At 44.6% G+C, this 17,488-nt stretch overlaps 1 protein-coding gene and 2 long non-coding RNA genes across 3 annotated transcripts in view; 2 read left to right on the plus strand and 1 right to left on the minus strand.

Annotated features, from left to right (window-relative positions):
* The window catches only part of LOC103457154 (zinc finger protein GLI2-like), a 64,140-nt gene that overhangs the window by 16,819 nt on the left and 29,833 nt on the right, over nucleotides 1-17,488 (minus strand). The window contains exons 3-5 of the mRNA XM_081598014.1: nucleotides 13,508-13,613; nucleotides 9,334-9,536; nucleotides 341-529 (exon numbers count right to left, since the gene is read on the minus strand). Coding sequence (XP_081454140.1) covers nucleotides 341-529; nucleotides 9,334-9,536; nucleotides 13,508-13,613 — 498 coding nt within the window. The remainder of the gene's footprint in view (nucleotides 1-340; nucleotides 530-9,333; nucleotides 9,537-13,507; nucleotides 13,614-17,488) is intronic.
* On the plus strand, nucleotides 1,409-2,401 carry LOC145547907 (uncharacterized). Its single transcript, XR_014084185.1, has 4 exons — nucleotides 1,409-1,548; nucleotides 1,620-1,681; nucleotides 1,755-1,812; nucleotides 1,879-2,401. It is a non-coding gene; the product is annotated as an uncharacterized LOC145547907 (long non-coding RNA).
* On the plus strand, nucleotides 6,215-8,570 carry LOC145547910 (uncharacterized). Its single transcript, XR_014084192.1, has 3 exons — nucleotides 6,215-8,126; nucleotides 8,198-8,259; nucleotides 8,333-8,570. It is a non-coding gene; the product is annotated as an uncharacterized LOC145547910 (long non-coding RNA).

The raw sequence follows: 17,488 nt of genomic DNA on the forward strand, positions 1-17,488 counted from the left end.
AAATAAATTTGTAACATTTCAACCTCGTTATTTTCTAGAATATTCCTGAGATTTATTTGGTGATAATTTCCTGTTTGCTGTGGTAGATCTGATCTCAGAAGCTGGTAAACCTGTTATAATCTTCCGGTCGGAGTCTCTGGGAACGCCGGCACTCCGGTTTGTTTTGGCAGCTGTCTGATCTCCAGAGTGCGGCTGGCTGGTTTCATCTGGAAGCTGCTCTTTGTGTCAGAGGAAACGATCTGGAGTTCATCAGCGCCTGACGTCTGCGGCCTTTTAAGGCGACAGCGCCGCCGGCGCGTTGTGTTTACAGAGAAACGCAGAGAGGCGTCCATCAACTCACCGTCAACAGGAGAGAGGTAGTCGGCCAGCGGGGCCCCGGGCCCCGGCAGCAGCAGCTCGCTGTAGGGGCTGCGGTGGCTGGCCATCAGGTGGTAGTACTCCGCCGCCGCGCTGGCCCCCGGGGGAGGAGGAGGTGGAGGAGGAGGAGGAAGGCCAAACAGGCCGCGCTCCTTCAGATGTTCATGAGCCACTGAGAAACAAGACGGGGAGGGGAAACATTCAGACGGTTCACTGAGCAACACAGAGAGGCAGAGAGCCTGGAAACGCCTGGAAAAACAGCCTGGAAACACCTGGAAAAAACATTTATCTGCCTAGAAAAAGCTTTTAACAATCTGGACAAAACATTTAACAGTCTTTAGTAACCTGGAGCAGCCTGGAAAATCCATTTTAATTTTATATTAAAGAACATAAGTAAAAAAAAAGTACTGAAAACTTAAACAGAAGAGTATTTAATTTGTAAATTGTAAAAATGTAGGAGATATAAAAGCACTAATAGGCATTTTAGCGCTAGCACAGTAGTCCTTAGCCAACCTGTCAGCGTTTTAGCGCTAGCACAGAAGCTAACAGACCTTGGACAACCTGTTAGCGCAGTGGTTCTTAACATTTTATGAGGTACCGAACCCCCCAGTTGCATATGTGCATTCACCGAACCCTTCTTATTCCAACACCTCCCCCGACACACAAAATACTTTGCGGTATTCTGATTTAGTAATGTAATTATATTAGCTGTGTAACCACCTCCACGCCACTAGAGGCAGTAGCAACCCCGAAAAGATGCGACTAAGGAGCAAATTTAGACAATAGAATTTGGTAAAAATTGAGCTTTGCTGAAGTAATTAAAGACACAAGTTCAAATCCATGCTGAGAGTGGAGCTCCTTCAATCAGGGCTCCTCCGCAGCACTGATTGGTTAAGCAATGTAACGTGATCCTCTGCAGCAAGTGATGGCAAAGCGGGGCGTCATCACTTTACACAAATGTCTACCTCCGCGGCAGAAGCTCCACCGAACCCCTGAGACCGACTCATCGAACCCCTGGGGTTCGATCGAACCCAGGTTAAGAACCACTGTGTTAGTGTAGCAGCATAAATGGTACGCTGCCACTTTAAGAGTAATTTCAGCTGCTGCATATAAGCAAGCGTTCACCTGACATGAGGTTGCTTGCGTCGTGACGTCAAATTGAAGTTGCTCCCTTTGTTTGCGCCGTTCTGGGTAAGCGTGGGTGTTTTATCATTTGTCAGCTTTAGGAATGGCTATTAATGTCAACTGGTCTGTCTGCTTAGCCTCCTTCGCTGCACCTTTAATATCGGGGTCGATCTGTCCATTCATTTCTGCTGATAGGAAGGTAAGAGCTTAGCGTGGCTAAGTAACACCTGTTTCATGTAAACAAAACCTTCACATACTGTTTTTTATTACAGTTGCACTGCATCTAGGTGGTACTGAGGATCTGATTATTGGGCATTTATCAGGTCACAGGTAAACGGCTGCTGCAAGTTATAAATTTTGTTGTAGCAGTTGAATTAATTTGCTATATTTTTTTAGCCACCTGATGACTCTTCGGCATTGCACCTGGATTGATGCTCGCTGCTGTTTTGCCTAACTCCAAATTGTTTTGCCTAACTCCAAATTGTTTTAAAAAGACCAACTTGAACTTGCCCTGCTTCTGGGAGCAGTGATGGCGCTATCGAAGGAATGAACTGCAACATTGTAGCGCCATTGTACCACTGTTTTACTTGTATTGTTTCATTTTTTTGTCTTTCTTTTAAGGACTGAGGCTTCGGTGGTGGCGGTGGTGACCCCTGGTGGCGGTGTCTCGTCTTGCGTGTTTTGTTGGAGCACCTTTTCTTTCTTTGCTGTGTTTTTGTAGTGTCTAGGTGATTCCCTTTTTCTGCACTGGATGTTGCCCCTTTCCCTCACTACTTCCCCACTGGTAAGCCTCAGTTTCCTTTGCAATTTAGACGTTTTATGATAAATCTTGTTAACTGCATTCACTGTTTTAACCATTCAATTTCAGATCATTATTTTAAAAAGAGATTATAAAGACGAATAAACTTTGTAGAACTTCCTGAATCTTGTCTCATTTTCCAGCAGAACGTACTTGCGTCCTTTCATTACATTTTCCTGGAATTATTCCAGGTGGCGTTGTTGGTCATTATAACCTGTAAGAGTTTATATCTTGGGTTCATAATTAAAAATAAAGGAAATCCACCCCCCAGGTTGCCACAAATTGGCGTTGTTGGCAGGATTATTGCTGTGTAAAAGGAGACTTGATTCCTTAGTTTTTTTTGTTTTTCTGTATGTGTAGTGGTCTCGTGTTTTGTTTGCTTTGGAGGAGAATTGTGTTGTGTGTACAGGCAAAACAGCAGTGAGCCCATCTAGTAAAGGATCCAGATTATGGAGGAGGAGATCCAAGAAATGCGGGACTTGATTGTCCGATTGAAAGCAGACAACGAACGACTGCGTCAGGAACAGTCACTCTCTGCCCCAGGTACTTCTACTGCCACTTCTACTTCAAGCACATCTCAGAGTGCTTTGCCCGCCTCAGGTCCCCTTGTGTCAGAGAGGTTGGTGTTTGTGCCTCGTGACAGGAAATGTCCGATGTTCAGGGGAAGATCCGGTATAGGGTTAAATGAATGGTTGGAGGAGGCTGAGGTCTGTATGAGGGCACGTCACTTATCACCAGTTGATCAGGCTTTTATTTGTATGATCACTTGGAGGGTGAGGCGCGAGAGGAGCTCAGATACCGCTCTAGTGCTGAACGGACTGATCCAGCTTGCATTATTAGAGTGTTAAAAGAGGTATATGGTTGTACTGATTCCTATGTCTCGTTGCAAGAGGCTTTCTTTTCTAGAAAGCAGCAGGAAGATGAAACTCTTCAAGAATTTTCACTTGCACTAATGGGATTAATGGAGAAGGTTAACGCCTCCGCACCCACTAACATGGTTAATGCTGATGTATTGTTGAGGGATCAGTTTGTGGAGCATGTTCTAGATGGTCCACTGCGGCGTGCATTGAAACAGTTTGTACGGGAGAAGCCTGCAGCTACTCTGCTTGATGTCAGGGCTGAAGCTATTAGGTGGGAACGGGAGGGCTCATCTGGCGGTAGTAGGGCCCGGAGTCTTTCAGTCCCATCACTTGGATTTCAGTATGCTGTCCAGAGCACTGCTCAGATTAGTCCAAGGGATCAGGGGTCAGAATTGAGGGCACTGCATGATATGTTGGCACGACAACAAGAGCAATTAAATAAACTTACTCAGAGCGTTGCCTCTCTTGGTCAAACCCACCAACAAAGTCGTCCCCCTCGTAATGCCCCTATAGTCTGTAGACGGTGCCAACAGCCAGGTCATTATGCCAGGGAATGTGACGGTGTACGTGTCCCTTCACGTTTTCACTCTCATGGCTCTCGACAGCCCTCTAGTTCCTTGCCTCATGGCTCTGCGGTCTCGGAAAACTAGTTCCCACTGAATTGTTGAGCCGCAGTTCGGGTGGGGTCACTATTGGCTCAGTCACAGCACCATGTAAGGGTAGGGAAACACCAGAGCTTGTTGCATCGTGTCCTCATTTAGATGTGTGTTTGGGAGGTGTTAGGGTGCCCTGTCTAATTGACACTGGTTCCATGGTGTCAACCCTTACAGAAAGTTTCTTTAAGGATCATTTTAAGTCTGGGGGCCCTGATGGTTTACGCCCTTGTCACTGGTTGCAGCTTAAGGCAGCAAATGGGCTAAATATCCCCTACCTTGGCTACATAGAGCTTAGTGTTGAACTTTGCGGCAAAGATATCCCAAACTGCGGTGTTTTAATTGTAAAAGATCCCCCTGGCAAAGTACCTCCTACACCAGGTGTTTTGGGCATGAATGTAATCCAAAAATGCTATCATGAGCTTTTGTGCAGCACGGTGCAGGGTTGTTCACTCGGGACAACGTCCCACAAGCCCCACATGAAATCTGGCCTGCATTGCAAAAGTGCCATCAGGCAAGTTTGCAGGACTCATCAGACTGTGTGGGGAAGGTAAAAGTGCGGGGTCGTGCAGTATGTAGAGTTCCAGGTGGGGTTATGAAGCTAGTGGCTGCTACATGCACTGATCAGCTGTCACAGGCTGCACTATTTGAGCCTCCTGAGTCAGGTTTGCCTGGGGGTTTGCTTGCCTCTCCTGCTCTTGTCCGTGTGGGGCGAGGCACAGCCTACATACCGGTTGTTAATGTGGGCTCTACAGACATAGTGCTTTACCCACGTACTGTAATTGGTACTCTGCAGCATGTTAACGTTATCAGTCTGCCTGCTGGTGTTACAGAAGAGCCCTCATATACAGCTAAGGTGTCCTCTCAGGTTGTAGTCTCTGTGCAGGACCAAATTGAGGCCATTGACCTTTCCCAACTGCCCAGTACACATCAGGGTCAGGTGAGGACCCTTCTTAGGGATTATTCATCTGTCTTTGCAGAAAATGATGGTGACTTGGGGTGTACAAATATAATTAGTCATGACATACCCCTTATTGATGAGACTCCCGTAAAGCAGCGTTACAGGCGTATACCACCATCAGACTATGAAGCGGTAAAAATCACATCAATCAGCTGCTTAGTGCTAATGTGATCAGAGAGAGCTGCAGCCCATATGCATCACCCATTGTGTTGGTCAAAAAGAAGGATGGGAGCCTGAGAATGTGTGTGGACTATCGGCAGCTTAACAGTAAAACCCGTAAAGACGCCTTTCCATTACCACGCATCGAGGAGTCTTTAGATGCACTTACCGGCGCTCGCTGGTTCTCTACATTGGACCTGGCAAGTGGTTACAACCAGGTACCTGTTACAGAGGCCGATCGTCATAAAACGGCATTCTGCACGCCATTTGGTCTATTTGAGTGGAATAGAATGCCCTTTGGCCTTTGTAATGCGCCCAGTACGTTTCAGAGACTTATGCAGCGCATTTTCTCTGACAAACAGAATCAGTCATTACTTCTGTATCTTGATGACATAGTTGTGTTTTCTTCTACTGTGGAACAGCATTTGGAGCGTTTGGGGATGGTGCTTGGACGCCTGAAGAAAGAGGGTCTCAAGGCAAAGCTGACAAAGTGCTCCTTTCTTCAGCCAGAAGTTAAATACCTGGGCCATGTCATTTCTAATAAAGGCGTTGCAACTGATCCATCTAAAATTGAGGCAGTGGTTAACTGGCAGCGCCCCACCACATCCACCGAGCTAAGGTCCTTCCTTGGGTTCGCCAGTTACTATCGACGGTTCGTTGCAGGCTTTGCTAAGTTGGCTGCGCCCCTTCACCAACTAGTGGGACAGCTAAGCGGTCCAAGAGCAAAGAAGCGGCCAAGACAGGACATCACTGAGGGCTGGACTGCAGAACACCAACAGAGCTTTGAGGAACTGAAGAGAAGGCTGACTACCTCACCTGTGTTGGCCTACGCTGACTTTTCTCTGCCTTTTATTCTAGAAGTGGATGCGAGCCATGGTGGTCTGGGGGCTGTCCTCTCCCAACAACAGGATGGGGGGGTGCGTCCTATCGCCTATGCCAGCCGAGGATTAAGGCCGACTGAACGCAATATGGATAACTACAGCTCCATGAAACTTGAATTTCTAGCCCTTAAATGGGCAATGACTGAGAAATTCAGAGAATACTTGTTGGGCCATAAATGCCTTGTATTCACTGACAACAATCCCCTCAGTTATCTCAGTACTGCCAAGCTGGGTGCCAGTGAGCACAGATGGGCTGCACAACTTGCCTCCTTTGACTTTAAGATCCAGTACCGGTCCGGGCGTGCGAACAGGAATGCAGATGCCCTTTCCAGAAAACATCCATCTACTGGAGAACAGGTTGGTGCTCTCGCTCCAGGGAGCAGTTTGCCTGAATCTCTGCAACTGATGATGGAGAGACAGGATGCTACTCAAGCTGCCATCACCGTCCTTCCTGAACGCACCACAAAGGATATGCAAGTATTACAACATGCTGACCCAGTCTTGCAGGAACTTTGGAGCTTCTGGGCTCGCGAGAAACAACCTGACCGCACAGAGCGAAGGGACTTGCCGTTGCCTCTGTTGGCATTCCTGAGGCAGTGGGATCGTTTGGTGGAGAAGGATGGTGTCCTCCACCGCAAGACCTTTCGCCCTGATGGTGCTGAGGAGATGCTACAGTTGTTGCTGCCCACGGCCTTGAAGGAGGAGGTCCTGACTCGGGCGCACCAAGATCATGGACATCAAGGTGTGGACAGGACTCTCTCACTTCTGAGGACAAGATGTTACTGGCCAAAAATGTCCTCTGATGTTGTTGATTGGTGCAGGTCATGCGAGCGGTGCCAAGTGGCAAAAGATACCCTGCCTACTGCACGGACATATATGAGCCATTTGCTAGCATCACGGCCCAATGAGATCCTTGCCATGGATTTCACAGTCCTAGAGCCTTCTCAAGATGGCCGAGAGAATGTGCTCATCTTAACTGATGTTTTTAGCAAGTACACCCTAGCCATACCAACCAGAGACCAACGTGCCTCTACCGTGGCCCATGTCCTGGTGACGGAGTGGTTTTCAAAATTTGGTGTGCCAGCCCGTGTTCATTCGGATCAGGGGCGTAATTTTGAAAGTTCCCTCATCCAGCAGCTCTGTCAATGTTATGGCATCAAGAAGTCCAGGACCACACCGTACCACCCTGCTGGAAATGGACAATGTGAAAGGTTTAATCGTACGCTTCATAACCTGTTGCGTACCCTTCCTACCACCAGCAAAAGGGCATGGACTGCTTATTTGCCACAAGTTGTCTTTTGTTATAACACCACACCACATCAGAGCACTGGAGAAAGTCCCTTCTTTCTGATGTTTGGCCAACAACCTAGGCTTCCTTTAGATTTTCTGCTCGGCCATGTATCAGAACCAAGTGCTGGCAGTGTTGAAAAGTGGGTTGCAGAGCATCAGACGCGCCTGAAACTGGCTTTTGAGGAAGCCAGGGAGAAGCTGAAGACTGCTGCGGATAGGAGAAAGAGAAATAATGACCAGCATGTTCAAGACTCACCTCTGCATGAAGGCCAACTTGTTCTACTTCGAAACACCAGTCACCAGGGAAGACACAAAATTCAGGATCTGTGGCGTTCCAAAGTGTACAAGGTCCTGAAAGTGTTGGGTGACACTGGAGCAGTTTACACTGTTGCTCCTAAAGATGAATTGAACAAAATTAAAAGGGTCCATCGGTCTCTACTGAAACCAGTGGTTTGCAGTGACGTCCCAGCATCACCTCATGGGGAGCCACTAATGACTGATTCATCCTCTGAGGATGAAACTGATCCTGATTTGTTTTTGGAGGTAAATGTCCACCAGCCATCACTTTCTTTGCCCACCGACCCACAAATGGTCAGAAATGACACTGTTCCTCTGTCCTCCGGGGTATCCCATCATGAAGCTCCCTCAACATCTGCATCTCAAACTCCTAGTGTTGCCAGCTCAAGTAACGATCAGGGCCTTCCGACGGTGGCGAGGAGAACTACACGCTCAACAGCAGGTCAACATTCCAATCTCCACCATCTCCCAAGACCAATGGCATTAGCGCATGGGGCTGCAAACTCTCCTGATTCTCATTGCAATGCTGTTTCTGTAGTATTTAGACCTTGGTGCTAGTACTTTTAGAGGTCGTCGTCGGGGCGTCGACGCAAGTTGGGGGGGTAGACTGTAGCAGCATAAATGGTACGCTGCCACTTTAAGAGTAATTTCAGCTGCTGCATATAAGCAAGCGTTCACCTGACATGAGGTTGCTTGCGTCGTGACGTCAAATTGAAGTTGCTCCCTTTGTTTGCGCCGTTCTGGGTAAGCGTGGGTGTTTTATCATTTGTCAGCTTTAGGAATGGCTATTAATGTCAACTGGTTTGTCTGCTTAGCCTCCTTCGCTGCACCTTTAATATCGGGGTCGATCTGTCCATTCATTTCTGCTGATAGGAAGGTAAGAGCTTAGCGTGGCTAAGTAACACCTGTTTCATGTAAACAAAACCTTCACATACTGTTTTTTATTACAGTTGCACTGCATCTAGGTGGTACTGAGGATCTGATTATTGGGCATTTATCAGGTCACAGGTAAACGGCTGCTGCAAGTTATAAATTTTGTTGTAGCAGTTGAATTAATTTGCTATATTTTTTTAGCCACCTGATGACTCTTCGGCATTGCACCTGGATTGATGCTCGCTGCTGTTTTGCCTAACTCCAAATTGTTTTGCCTAACTCCAAATTGTTTTAAAAAGACCAACTTGAACTTGCCCTGCTTCTGGAGCAGTGATGGCGCTATCGAAGGAATGAACTGCAACATTGTAGCGCCATTGTACCACTGTTTTACTTGTATTGTTTCATTTTTTTGTCTTTCTTTTAAGGACTGAGGCTTCGGTGGTGGCGGTGGTGACCCCTGGTGGCGGTGTCTCGTCTTGCGTGTTTTGTTGGAGCACCTTTTCTTTCTTTGCCGTGTTTTTGTAGTGTCTAGGTGATTCCCTTTTCTGCACTGGATGTTGCCCCTTTCCCTCACTACTTCCCCACTGGTAAGCCTCAGTTTCCTTGCAATTTAGACGTTTTATGATAAATATTGTTAACTGCATTCACTGTTTTAACCATTCAATTTCAGATCATTATTTTAAAAAGAGATTATAAAGACGAATAAACTTTGTAGAACTTCCTGAATCTTGTCTCATTTCCAGCAGAACGTACTTGCGTCCTTTCATTACATTTCCTGGAATTATTCCAGGTGCGTTGTTGGTCATTATAACCTGTAAGAGTTTATATCTTGGGTTCATAATTAAAAATAAAGGAAATCCACCCCCCAGGTTGCCACATTAGCATCTTAGCGCTAGCACAGAAGCTAACAGACCTTAACCAACCTGTTAGCATCTCAATGCTAGCACAGAAGCTAACAGTCCTTAGCCAATCAGCTCCCAGGAAAACAAGGGGCGCTCCAACTCGTTCACTTTCTGACTGATCATCACCAATAAGCTGAACTGGTAAACCTGCGTGAGCTGGTACTGGTCTGACTCACAGTCTGCTGGGCTGAGGCCTCTGGCGGCTGAGATCATGGACAGGGTGGGGCTGCCGTGCACCTGGCGCAGGTAGTGCTCCATGTGGGGCGAGACGTATGGGTGAGGCGGGCTGAACGGCGACTCGCCGGTCGCCATGGCGCCGGGCGACAGGCGGATCAGGGAGATGTCAGAGATGACGGGGCTGCCGGTCAGACCTGCAGGGCTGGAAACAGAAAGTCAGGCTAACTCCAGACTGCAGCGCCGGGCAGGTAGGATAAAATAAATAAAAAACTGAGAAAAATAAACCTTCAAATGGTTCAATAGTTTGAATATCAGCACCAATACAGATATTAATATCTGATCAGTTCATCTCTACACAGAACTGCAGAGCTCTGACTGCTCTGCTCTTTTCATTGAAATATAAAACAGTTTTTGTGATTATAATTAGAAAAAGTGGTAAATATTTTTGTCGGCCGATCCAGACCCACCGGCCCGATTTCATGAACAAACCGTCTTTGACTAGAACAAATGTCTGCTGTCTTTCATCAGCAGCAGATTAAAAATGAACGTCCTGAATCATGCAGAACGGCCGCCTGGCGGATGAGGCAACATTTCCTCCACCCAGCAGGTAGAGGTCCACAAACCATCCGAAACCACCGCCTCCGTCTGCAGGCGGGAATCACTGATACGCTCGCCGTGTGACGGCCTGCAGCCTCTGAATCCGGTCTACCAGCTTCGTTTGGCTGCAGTTCGTCATGTTTACTCCATGATGGGATTCAATAAAAATCTCAAACTGATGGTTCGTCTGTCTGAGTGTAAGAAGATGAACGACAAACATTAATCTGGAACGTTTTGAGTCAAAAGGTGAAAAAATCTTCAGGAATTTTTCCACCTATTGCGTCCTGAGTTCTTTGTTGATTTAAAACAAAAAAAACAGCCAACCACTGCATAGATTTATTTTTTTTTAGCTTTTTCTGGATTTTCATGTCTTCTTAGTGAAAACAACAGTTAGGGTCCAACACAGTTCATCTACATTACAGTTTTAATACATAACATGTGACTGAACGGTTGAGGCTACTGCTAACTCATTGCTACTATGCTATTAGCTAGTTAATGAGCTTTTTTCATCTATTATGTGTCAGTGAAAATTTATCTTCAGTTGTCTGGACGAAGCTTGTATATTTCTGTGGAAATTAAGTCTTTAATTTGGTTTCTGTGAACCTGCAGAAACCCAGATTGTTTTGTGTGAATCAACGGTTGACGTGATGCCGACTGTAGTTTGTAAAACACATTTTCCTCCTCATGATTGAGGTTTAACTGAGGTAAATGAGGCGCGGCGCTGCCGGGTCCCACCGGGTCCAAACGACCCGACAGCAGCCGCTAACGAGGAGTTTGGATTTCCTTCAGCAGAGACTGGAGAGGCTGGTTCTGTAGCTGGTTCTGTACTCCACTTTACATCTTAAATAAAACCTTCCCTGGCTGTAGGAGCAGCCCGCCTCACTCTGAGTATTTCTGTGTTTGTTGACACCGGAGATGAATTGCGGGGCGACAGTGACTCCCGTCTCGTCCCGTCTCTGGTGCCGGTCGGGCAGAGCTCTGATTTAGATAAATCACGCGTCCAGGATGCAGCTGAATGAACTCCCAGCGCAGGTTTCCAGGTCTGAAGCAGATCTGTGACTGCAGACTGCAGAGAAATGACCCAGATACAAACAAACACAACGCTCAGGTTGCTTCCCACTTTCATCCTGATTCAATAAACCAGAACATAGGTTCATCCTTTCAGGATTAAAACCTTAAAGCTGCAGTGTGTGACTAACTGTTTTTACTAAATCAAAAACAACCAATCAGAGACAGGAGGAGGGGCTTAGTGCTGTCAGTCAACTTCATGTACCTGCTGCTGAATGTTCGATGCCAAACTGGAGTCATGTTTGTCCAGTTTTCACTTAACTATGTTGTTTTTTTAATTTTTAAGCATTTATGAGGTGAAACATGAAACCTCTGCTGCTTGTTACCCTGCAGGTTGTTGCTAGGCAACCAGAGAGTGAGCAAGTTAGTTGATCCCACCAACCTAGCTTAGTGGCTAAAGCTTTTTCTCAGCCTACATCCCCCAGAATGCTATGCAGTTCTGGATCAGAGTTCAGTGAAACTATAGAAAGTTACCTGAAGTCTGAAACAGAAATGATCGGCTCCATCTTGGTAGGCAACCGCAGCACGAAGCATAGATGAACCCTGACCTCCAGAGTAACAGAAACAAAATATGTGGACACTCTGGACAAATGTGTGAGAGACAGATGCATGTACAAAATGGCTACTGTGTTAGCTAGTGGAGAAAAGCTACATTAGCTAAGCTAACTTTGCTAGTTCGGCAGTAAATACTACTGATACTTATCTTGGTATTAGACAGAGGTGAGAACTGAAATTGATTAATAGTTGTAATGTTCTTACAGGAACGAGGTTAGCGCTAGCTCTAAGCTTGTGGCTTGTTTATTGGTGTCATAGCAACTGCCTACCAAGACGGCTGCCAGTTAGTGACGTCACATGAGAACTCTGCACTATCAGCTGTATTATCTATTAATACTGAGGAGTCTATCTGGATACGGGTATTGATTGATTGATTGATTGATTGATCAGGCCGGCTCCCTCCAGGTTTCTCTGCTTCCTGTCACAGAAACAGAGCGGCGCCCCCTGGCTGCGCGTTATGACAGGCCTGACTAAAGCAGCAGCCTCTCATTACAGTATATGCAAACAGTGACAAAGCGGACGGCGCCGGGGTGTCATGTTAGACAATCAGGGAGCGGACCTCTGACACGCCGCCGCCAGCCCATAATAAAGCGCCGCGCCCGGCGACAAATGACACCGCACTTAATTTGCTGCGCAATGTTGCTGTAATTAGGTGAATTTGGCAGCGGCAGGGGGAGCGACAGCCAGATCAAGGTCTTGATGAATTAGGGGTCCACTGTCAAGATCAAATCACATTAATCAAGGTGGCCAAGTCCGCAGACAGCCCCCCCGCCCTCCTCTTCCTCAGCCGGCGTGATGAATAGCCCTGCTGCCGCCAGGCGCGAAGTATGCATCACCATCAAATCTGTGAATTTAAATGTAAGAGCTCCACTCGCTGCCGTCTATTGACTTTTTTGTCTTGGCGCCAGTTTTTCTGCTGTGATAAAGTAAGAGCTGAAAGTGTGCCGCTAACGTTAGCTCGTAAAACCAGAGCCGAGGGAAGCTGCTGAGAGAAGCACTGGATGTGTTGCCTGCAACATGCAGCCTGAGCCGTGACCTCTGACCTCTGGGAGTTTAATTATGGCGTTAGCCTGCGGCTGCCTGGGCCTGCGCCGCGCAGATTAGCTCCAAACGAGCGATTAATGAACATAAAGAGGCGGCAGCGCGTTGAGTCTGTCCATCGCAGCAGGTATGAGAGCTTAGTTCACGGCTCTGACCTCTGACCTCTGAACCAGCTGCACTGCAGAAACACAACATCCTAACAAACTAACTTATAGGGAACTTTTCAACAATACAGCAGCTCGTTTAGAGCCAATAATTCCTTAATATTGGTGATAAATTACTAGAAGTATTGGCAGATTATTACTAAATATCTTATTAGTGAAATAATCTGCAGTGGATCTACTAATTTATCATCAATAATAATGAATTATTGAGTCTAAATAAGCTGCTATTTCTCACTAAAAAGTTGTTGATAAATTAGTTTTGTCTTTTTTAAGTGTGTTATATTTGTTCTACTTGAGCAAAAATCTTTGGTCCATTTGTGTTTTTTTGCAGTGTTGTTTACTAAAGTATCTTTTAACTGATTTAAATCAATCAGGAACAGAATAAATCTGTTTGGGTGTAAATACTTTTCCAGGCATCCGTTCAGAAGAGGAGCAGCAACTCGTTTGTTGTCTGGAAAACTTCCTCCGGCTCCTCGATCACCAAACCAGAAGCGATTTCTTAAACTGTGTGTCAGATTCGGATCCCTGCAGCTAAACTCCTCAAAGCGCCGCGGCGTCTGAACGGCTCTGGTATCACAAACCAGAGGAATCCAGAACCGGCATTTCTTATTCACTTTGGAAGTCAGCGTGTGTCGTCGGCGTTTGATAGTGGAGTTGGCAAACGCTCAGCTCCAATCAGTGTCCGGAGTTGAGAGAGCAAAAACAAGCCTGGTGCTGCAGAGAGCAGAGCAGAAGAGAGGCAGTTTACCTGTGCATGGCGTGCAGCGCGTGTGGCTCGTAGTGGTACCGGCCCTCATGGTGGCGGATGTCGATGGGGATCGGCGTGTGGAAGGTGGGGAAGAGGTGCTGCGGCGCTGCAGGGACAAACAGAGAAGCAGAGCCGAGAACTGAGAGACTTGAAACAAGAAATTTCAAAGCAAAAGGCCTACAATAAAGCAACATGAATTTCAGAGCAAGCTGAGCACTTTCGTGTAAAATATTGGCACTATCACACAAGAGAAGTGGGATAAATAAATAATCAAAGTCGTGCTAAGAAATCCTACATCTTGGACATAAAAGATCTCCAACCAGGCTTTTGACAAAGACCTGCAGCTAGCAGAGCTTTGAACTAGACAGGATGATGGAGCGTGTGAAGCCAGACCCAAACCGGCCCTGACAGCTCTGGGAAAAGCTTTCTTCTGCTGCTCTATCCAAACAGACTGGAAACACACAGAAACTCCTCACTGACTGCATGTTTACACACCGAGCGGCGCCTTGGAGCGACAAACACTCTGCTGCTCCAGCAGACGTCTTCATTTCCTTCTGCAGTCCTGAACGGTCAGCACCGAGCCAGAGGTTTGGCTCAGTTAGAGGATTTCATCTGGACTCTACAACACCTCAAAGCCAAACCCAAACACCACGTCTGGTTGCTATGCAACGCCTCAAAACCGGACCTGAGACTTCCTGTCCGTATGACGAGGACAGGACTGGAATCAGGAGGGTTAAAGTCAACCAGACAGCAGCAGCGTCTCCAGTAAAACATGGACAAATGTAAAAACATGTAAAAAAAAAAAAACAAACAAACAACTAATAACATTATTCACTCAATAAATCATTAAAATCACTGATGTAAACAAATCAGTCCACCTTCACACTGGACCCAGTACCCCAGCTGCTCAGACCTTCACCTGACCGGCCACCATGCTGCCACTACCTAATCCCAGGCTTCCAAAGGCGCTAAAACCAAACGGAATGATCTGCGGTTTTGGTTTGTGATCTCAGGTTTTAGTTTGTGATCTCAGGTTTTGGTTTGTGATCTCAGGTTTTGGTTTGTGATCTCAGGTTTTAGTTTGTGATCTCTGGTTTTAGTTTTTGATCTCAGGTTTTAGTTTGTGATGTCAGGTTTTAGTTTGTGATCTGAAGTTTTGGTTTGTGATCTGAAGTTTTAGTTTGTGATGTCAGGTTTTAGTTTGTGATCTCAGGTTTTAGTTGTGATCTGAAGTTTTGTTTGTGATGTCATGTTTTAGTTGTGATGTCATGTTTGAGTTTGTGATGTCATGTTTGAGTTTGTGATGTCAGGTTTTAGTTTGTGATCTCAGGTTTTAGTTTGTCATCTGAAGTTTTGGTTTGTAATGTCTTTTATGATCTCTGGTTTTAGTTTTTGATGTCAGGTTTTAGTTTGTGATGTCAGGTTTTAGTTTGTGATGTCAGGTTTTAGTTTGTCATCTGATGTTTTAGTTTGTGATCTGAAGTTTTAGTTTGTGATGTCAGGTTTTAGTTTGTGATCTCAGGTTTTAGTTTGTGATGTCAGGTTTAGTTTGTGATCTGAAGTTTTGTGTGATGTCTTTAGTTTGTGATGTCAGGTTTTAGTTTGTGATGTCAGGTTTTAGTTTGTGATGTCAGGTTTTAGTTTGTGATGTCAGGTTTTAGTTTGTGATGTCAGGTTTTAGTTTGTGATCTGAAGTTTTAGTTTGTGATGTCAGGTTTTAGTTTGTGATGTCAGGTTTTAGTTTGTGATGTCAGGTTTTAGTTTGTGATGTCAGGTTTTAGTTTGTGATGTCAGGTTTTAGTTTGTGATCTGAAGTTTTAGTTTGTGATGTCAGGTTTTAGTTTGTGATGTCAGGTTTTAGTTTGTGATGTCAGGTTTTAGTTTGTGATGGTTTGTGATGTCAGGTTTTAGTTTGTGATGTCAGGTTTTAGTTTGTGATCTCAGGTTTTAGTTTGTGATGTCAGGTTTTAGTTTGTGATGTCAGGTTAGTTGGATGTCTGTTTTAGTTTGTGATCTCAGTTTTAGTTTGTGATGTCAGGTTTTAGTTTGTGATGTCAGTTTTAGTTTGTGATCTCAGGTTTTAGTTTGTGATCTCAGGTTTTAGTTTGTGATCTCAGGTTTAGTTTGTGATGTCAGGTTTTAGTTTGTGATGTCAGTTTTGAGGTTTTATGATCTGAAGTTTTAGTTTGTGATGTCAGGTTTTAGTTTGTGATCTGAAGTTTTGGTTTGTGATCTGAAGTTTTAGTTTTTGATGTCAGGTTTTAGTTTGTGATCTGAAGTTTTGGTTTGTGATCTGAAGTTTTAGTTTGTGATGTCAGGTTTTAGTTTGTGATCTCAGGTTTTAGTTTGTGATCTCAGGTTTTAGTTTGTGATCTCAGGTTTTAGTTTGTGATGTCAGGTTTTAGTTTGTGATGTCAGGTTTTAGTTTGTGATGTCAGGTTTTAGTTTGTGATGTCAGGTTTTAGTTTGTGATGTCAGGTTTTAGTTTGTGATCTCAGGTTTTAGTTTGTGATGTCAGGTTTTAGTTTGTGATGTCAGGTTTTAGTTTGTGATGTCAGGTTTTAGTTTGTGATGTCAGGTTTTAGTTTGTGATGTCAGGTTTTAGTTTGTGATGTCAGGTTTTAGTTTGTGATGTCAGGTTTTAGTTTGTGATCTCAGGTTTTAGTTTGTGATCTCAGGTTTTAAATTATGATCTCTGGTTTTAGTTTTTGATGTCAGGTTTTAGTTTGTGATGTCAGGTTTTAGTTTGTGATGTCAGGTTTTAGTTTGTGATCTCAGGTTTTAGTTTGTGATGTCAGGTTTAGTTTGTGATGTCAGGTTTTAGTTTGTGATCTCAGGTTTTAGTTTGTGATCTCAGGTTTTAGTTTGTGATCTCAGGTTTTAGTTTGTGATCTCAGGTTTTAGTTTGTGATCTGAGGTTTTAGTTTGTGATGTCAGGTTTTAGTTTGTGATGTCAGGTTTTAGTTTGTGATGTCAGGTTTTAGTTTGTGATGTCAGGTTTTAGTTTGTGATGTCAGGTTTTAGTTTGTGATGTCAGGTTTTAGTTTGTGATGTCAGGTTTTAGTTTGTGATCTCAGGTTTTAGTTTGTGATGTCAGGTTTTAAATTATGATCTCTGGTTTTAGTTTTTGATGTCAGGTTTTAGTTTGTGATGTCAAGTTTTAGTTTGTGATGTCAGGTTTTAGTTTGTGATGTCAGGTTTTAGTTTGTGATGTCAGGTTTTAGTTTGTGATGTCAGGTTTTAGTTTGTGATGTCAGGTTTTAGTTTGTGATGTCAGGTTTTAGTTTGTGATGTCAGGTTTTAGTTTGTGATCTCAGGTTTTAGTTTGTGATCTCAGGTTTTAGTTTGTGATCTCAGGTTTTAGTTTGTGATGTCAGGTTTTAGTTTGTGATGTCAGGTTTTAGTTTGTGATGTCAGGTTTTAGTTTGTGATGTCAGGTTTTAGTTTGTGATCTGAAGTTTTAGTTTGTGATGTCAGGTTTTAGTTTGTGATGTCAGGTTTTAGTTTGTGATCTGAAGTTTTAGTTTGTGATGTCAGGTTTTAGTTTGTGATGTCAGGTTTTAGTTTGTGATGTCAGGTTTTAGTTTGTGATCTCAGGTTTTAGTTTGTGATGTCAGGTTTTAGTTTGTGATGTCAGGTTTTAGTTTGTGATGTCAGGTTTTAGTTTGTGATGTCAGGTTTTAGTTTGTGTTCCCAGGTTTTAGTTTGTGATCCAGGTTTTAGTTTGTGATGTCAGGTTTTAAATGATGATCTATTTTGTTGTGTTTTAGTTTGTGATCTGAAGTTTTGGTTTGTGATGTCAGGTTTTAGTTTGTGATGTCAGGTTTTAGTTTGTGATCTGAAGTTTTAGTTTGTGATGTCAGGTTTTAGTTTGTGATGTCAGGTTTTAGTTTGTGATCTCAGGTTTTAGTTTGTGATCTCAGGTTTTAGTTTGTGATCTCAGGTTTTAGTTTGTGATGTCAGGTTTTAGTTTGTGATGTC

Source organism: Poecilia reticulata, chromosome 2, assembly GCF_904066995.2.
Source record: "Poecilia reticulata chromosome 2, P_reticulata-male-v2, whole genome shotgun sequence".
Lineage (NCBI taxonomy): Eukaryota > Metazoa > Chordata > Actinopteri > Cyprinodontiformes > Poeciliidae > Poecilia > Poecilia reticulata.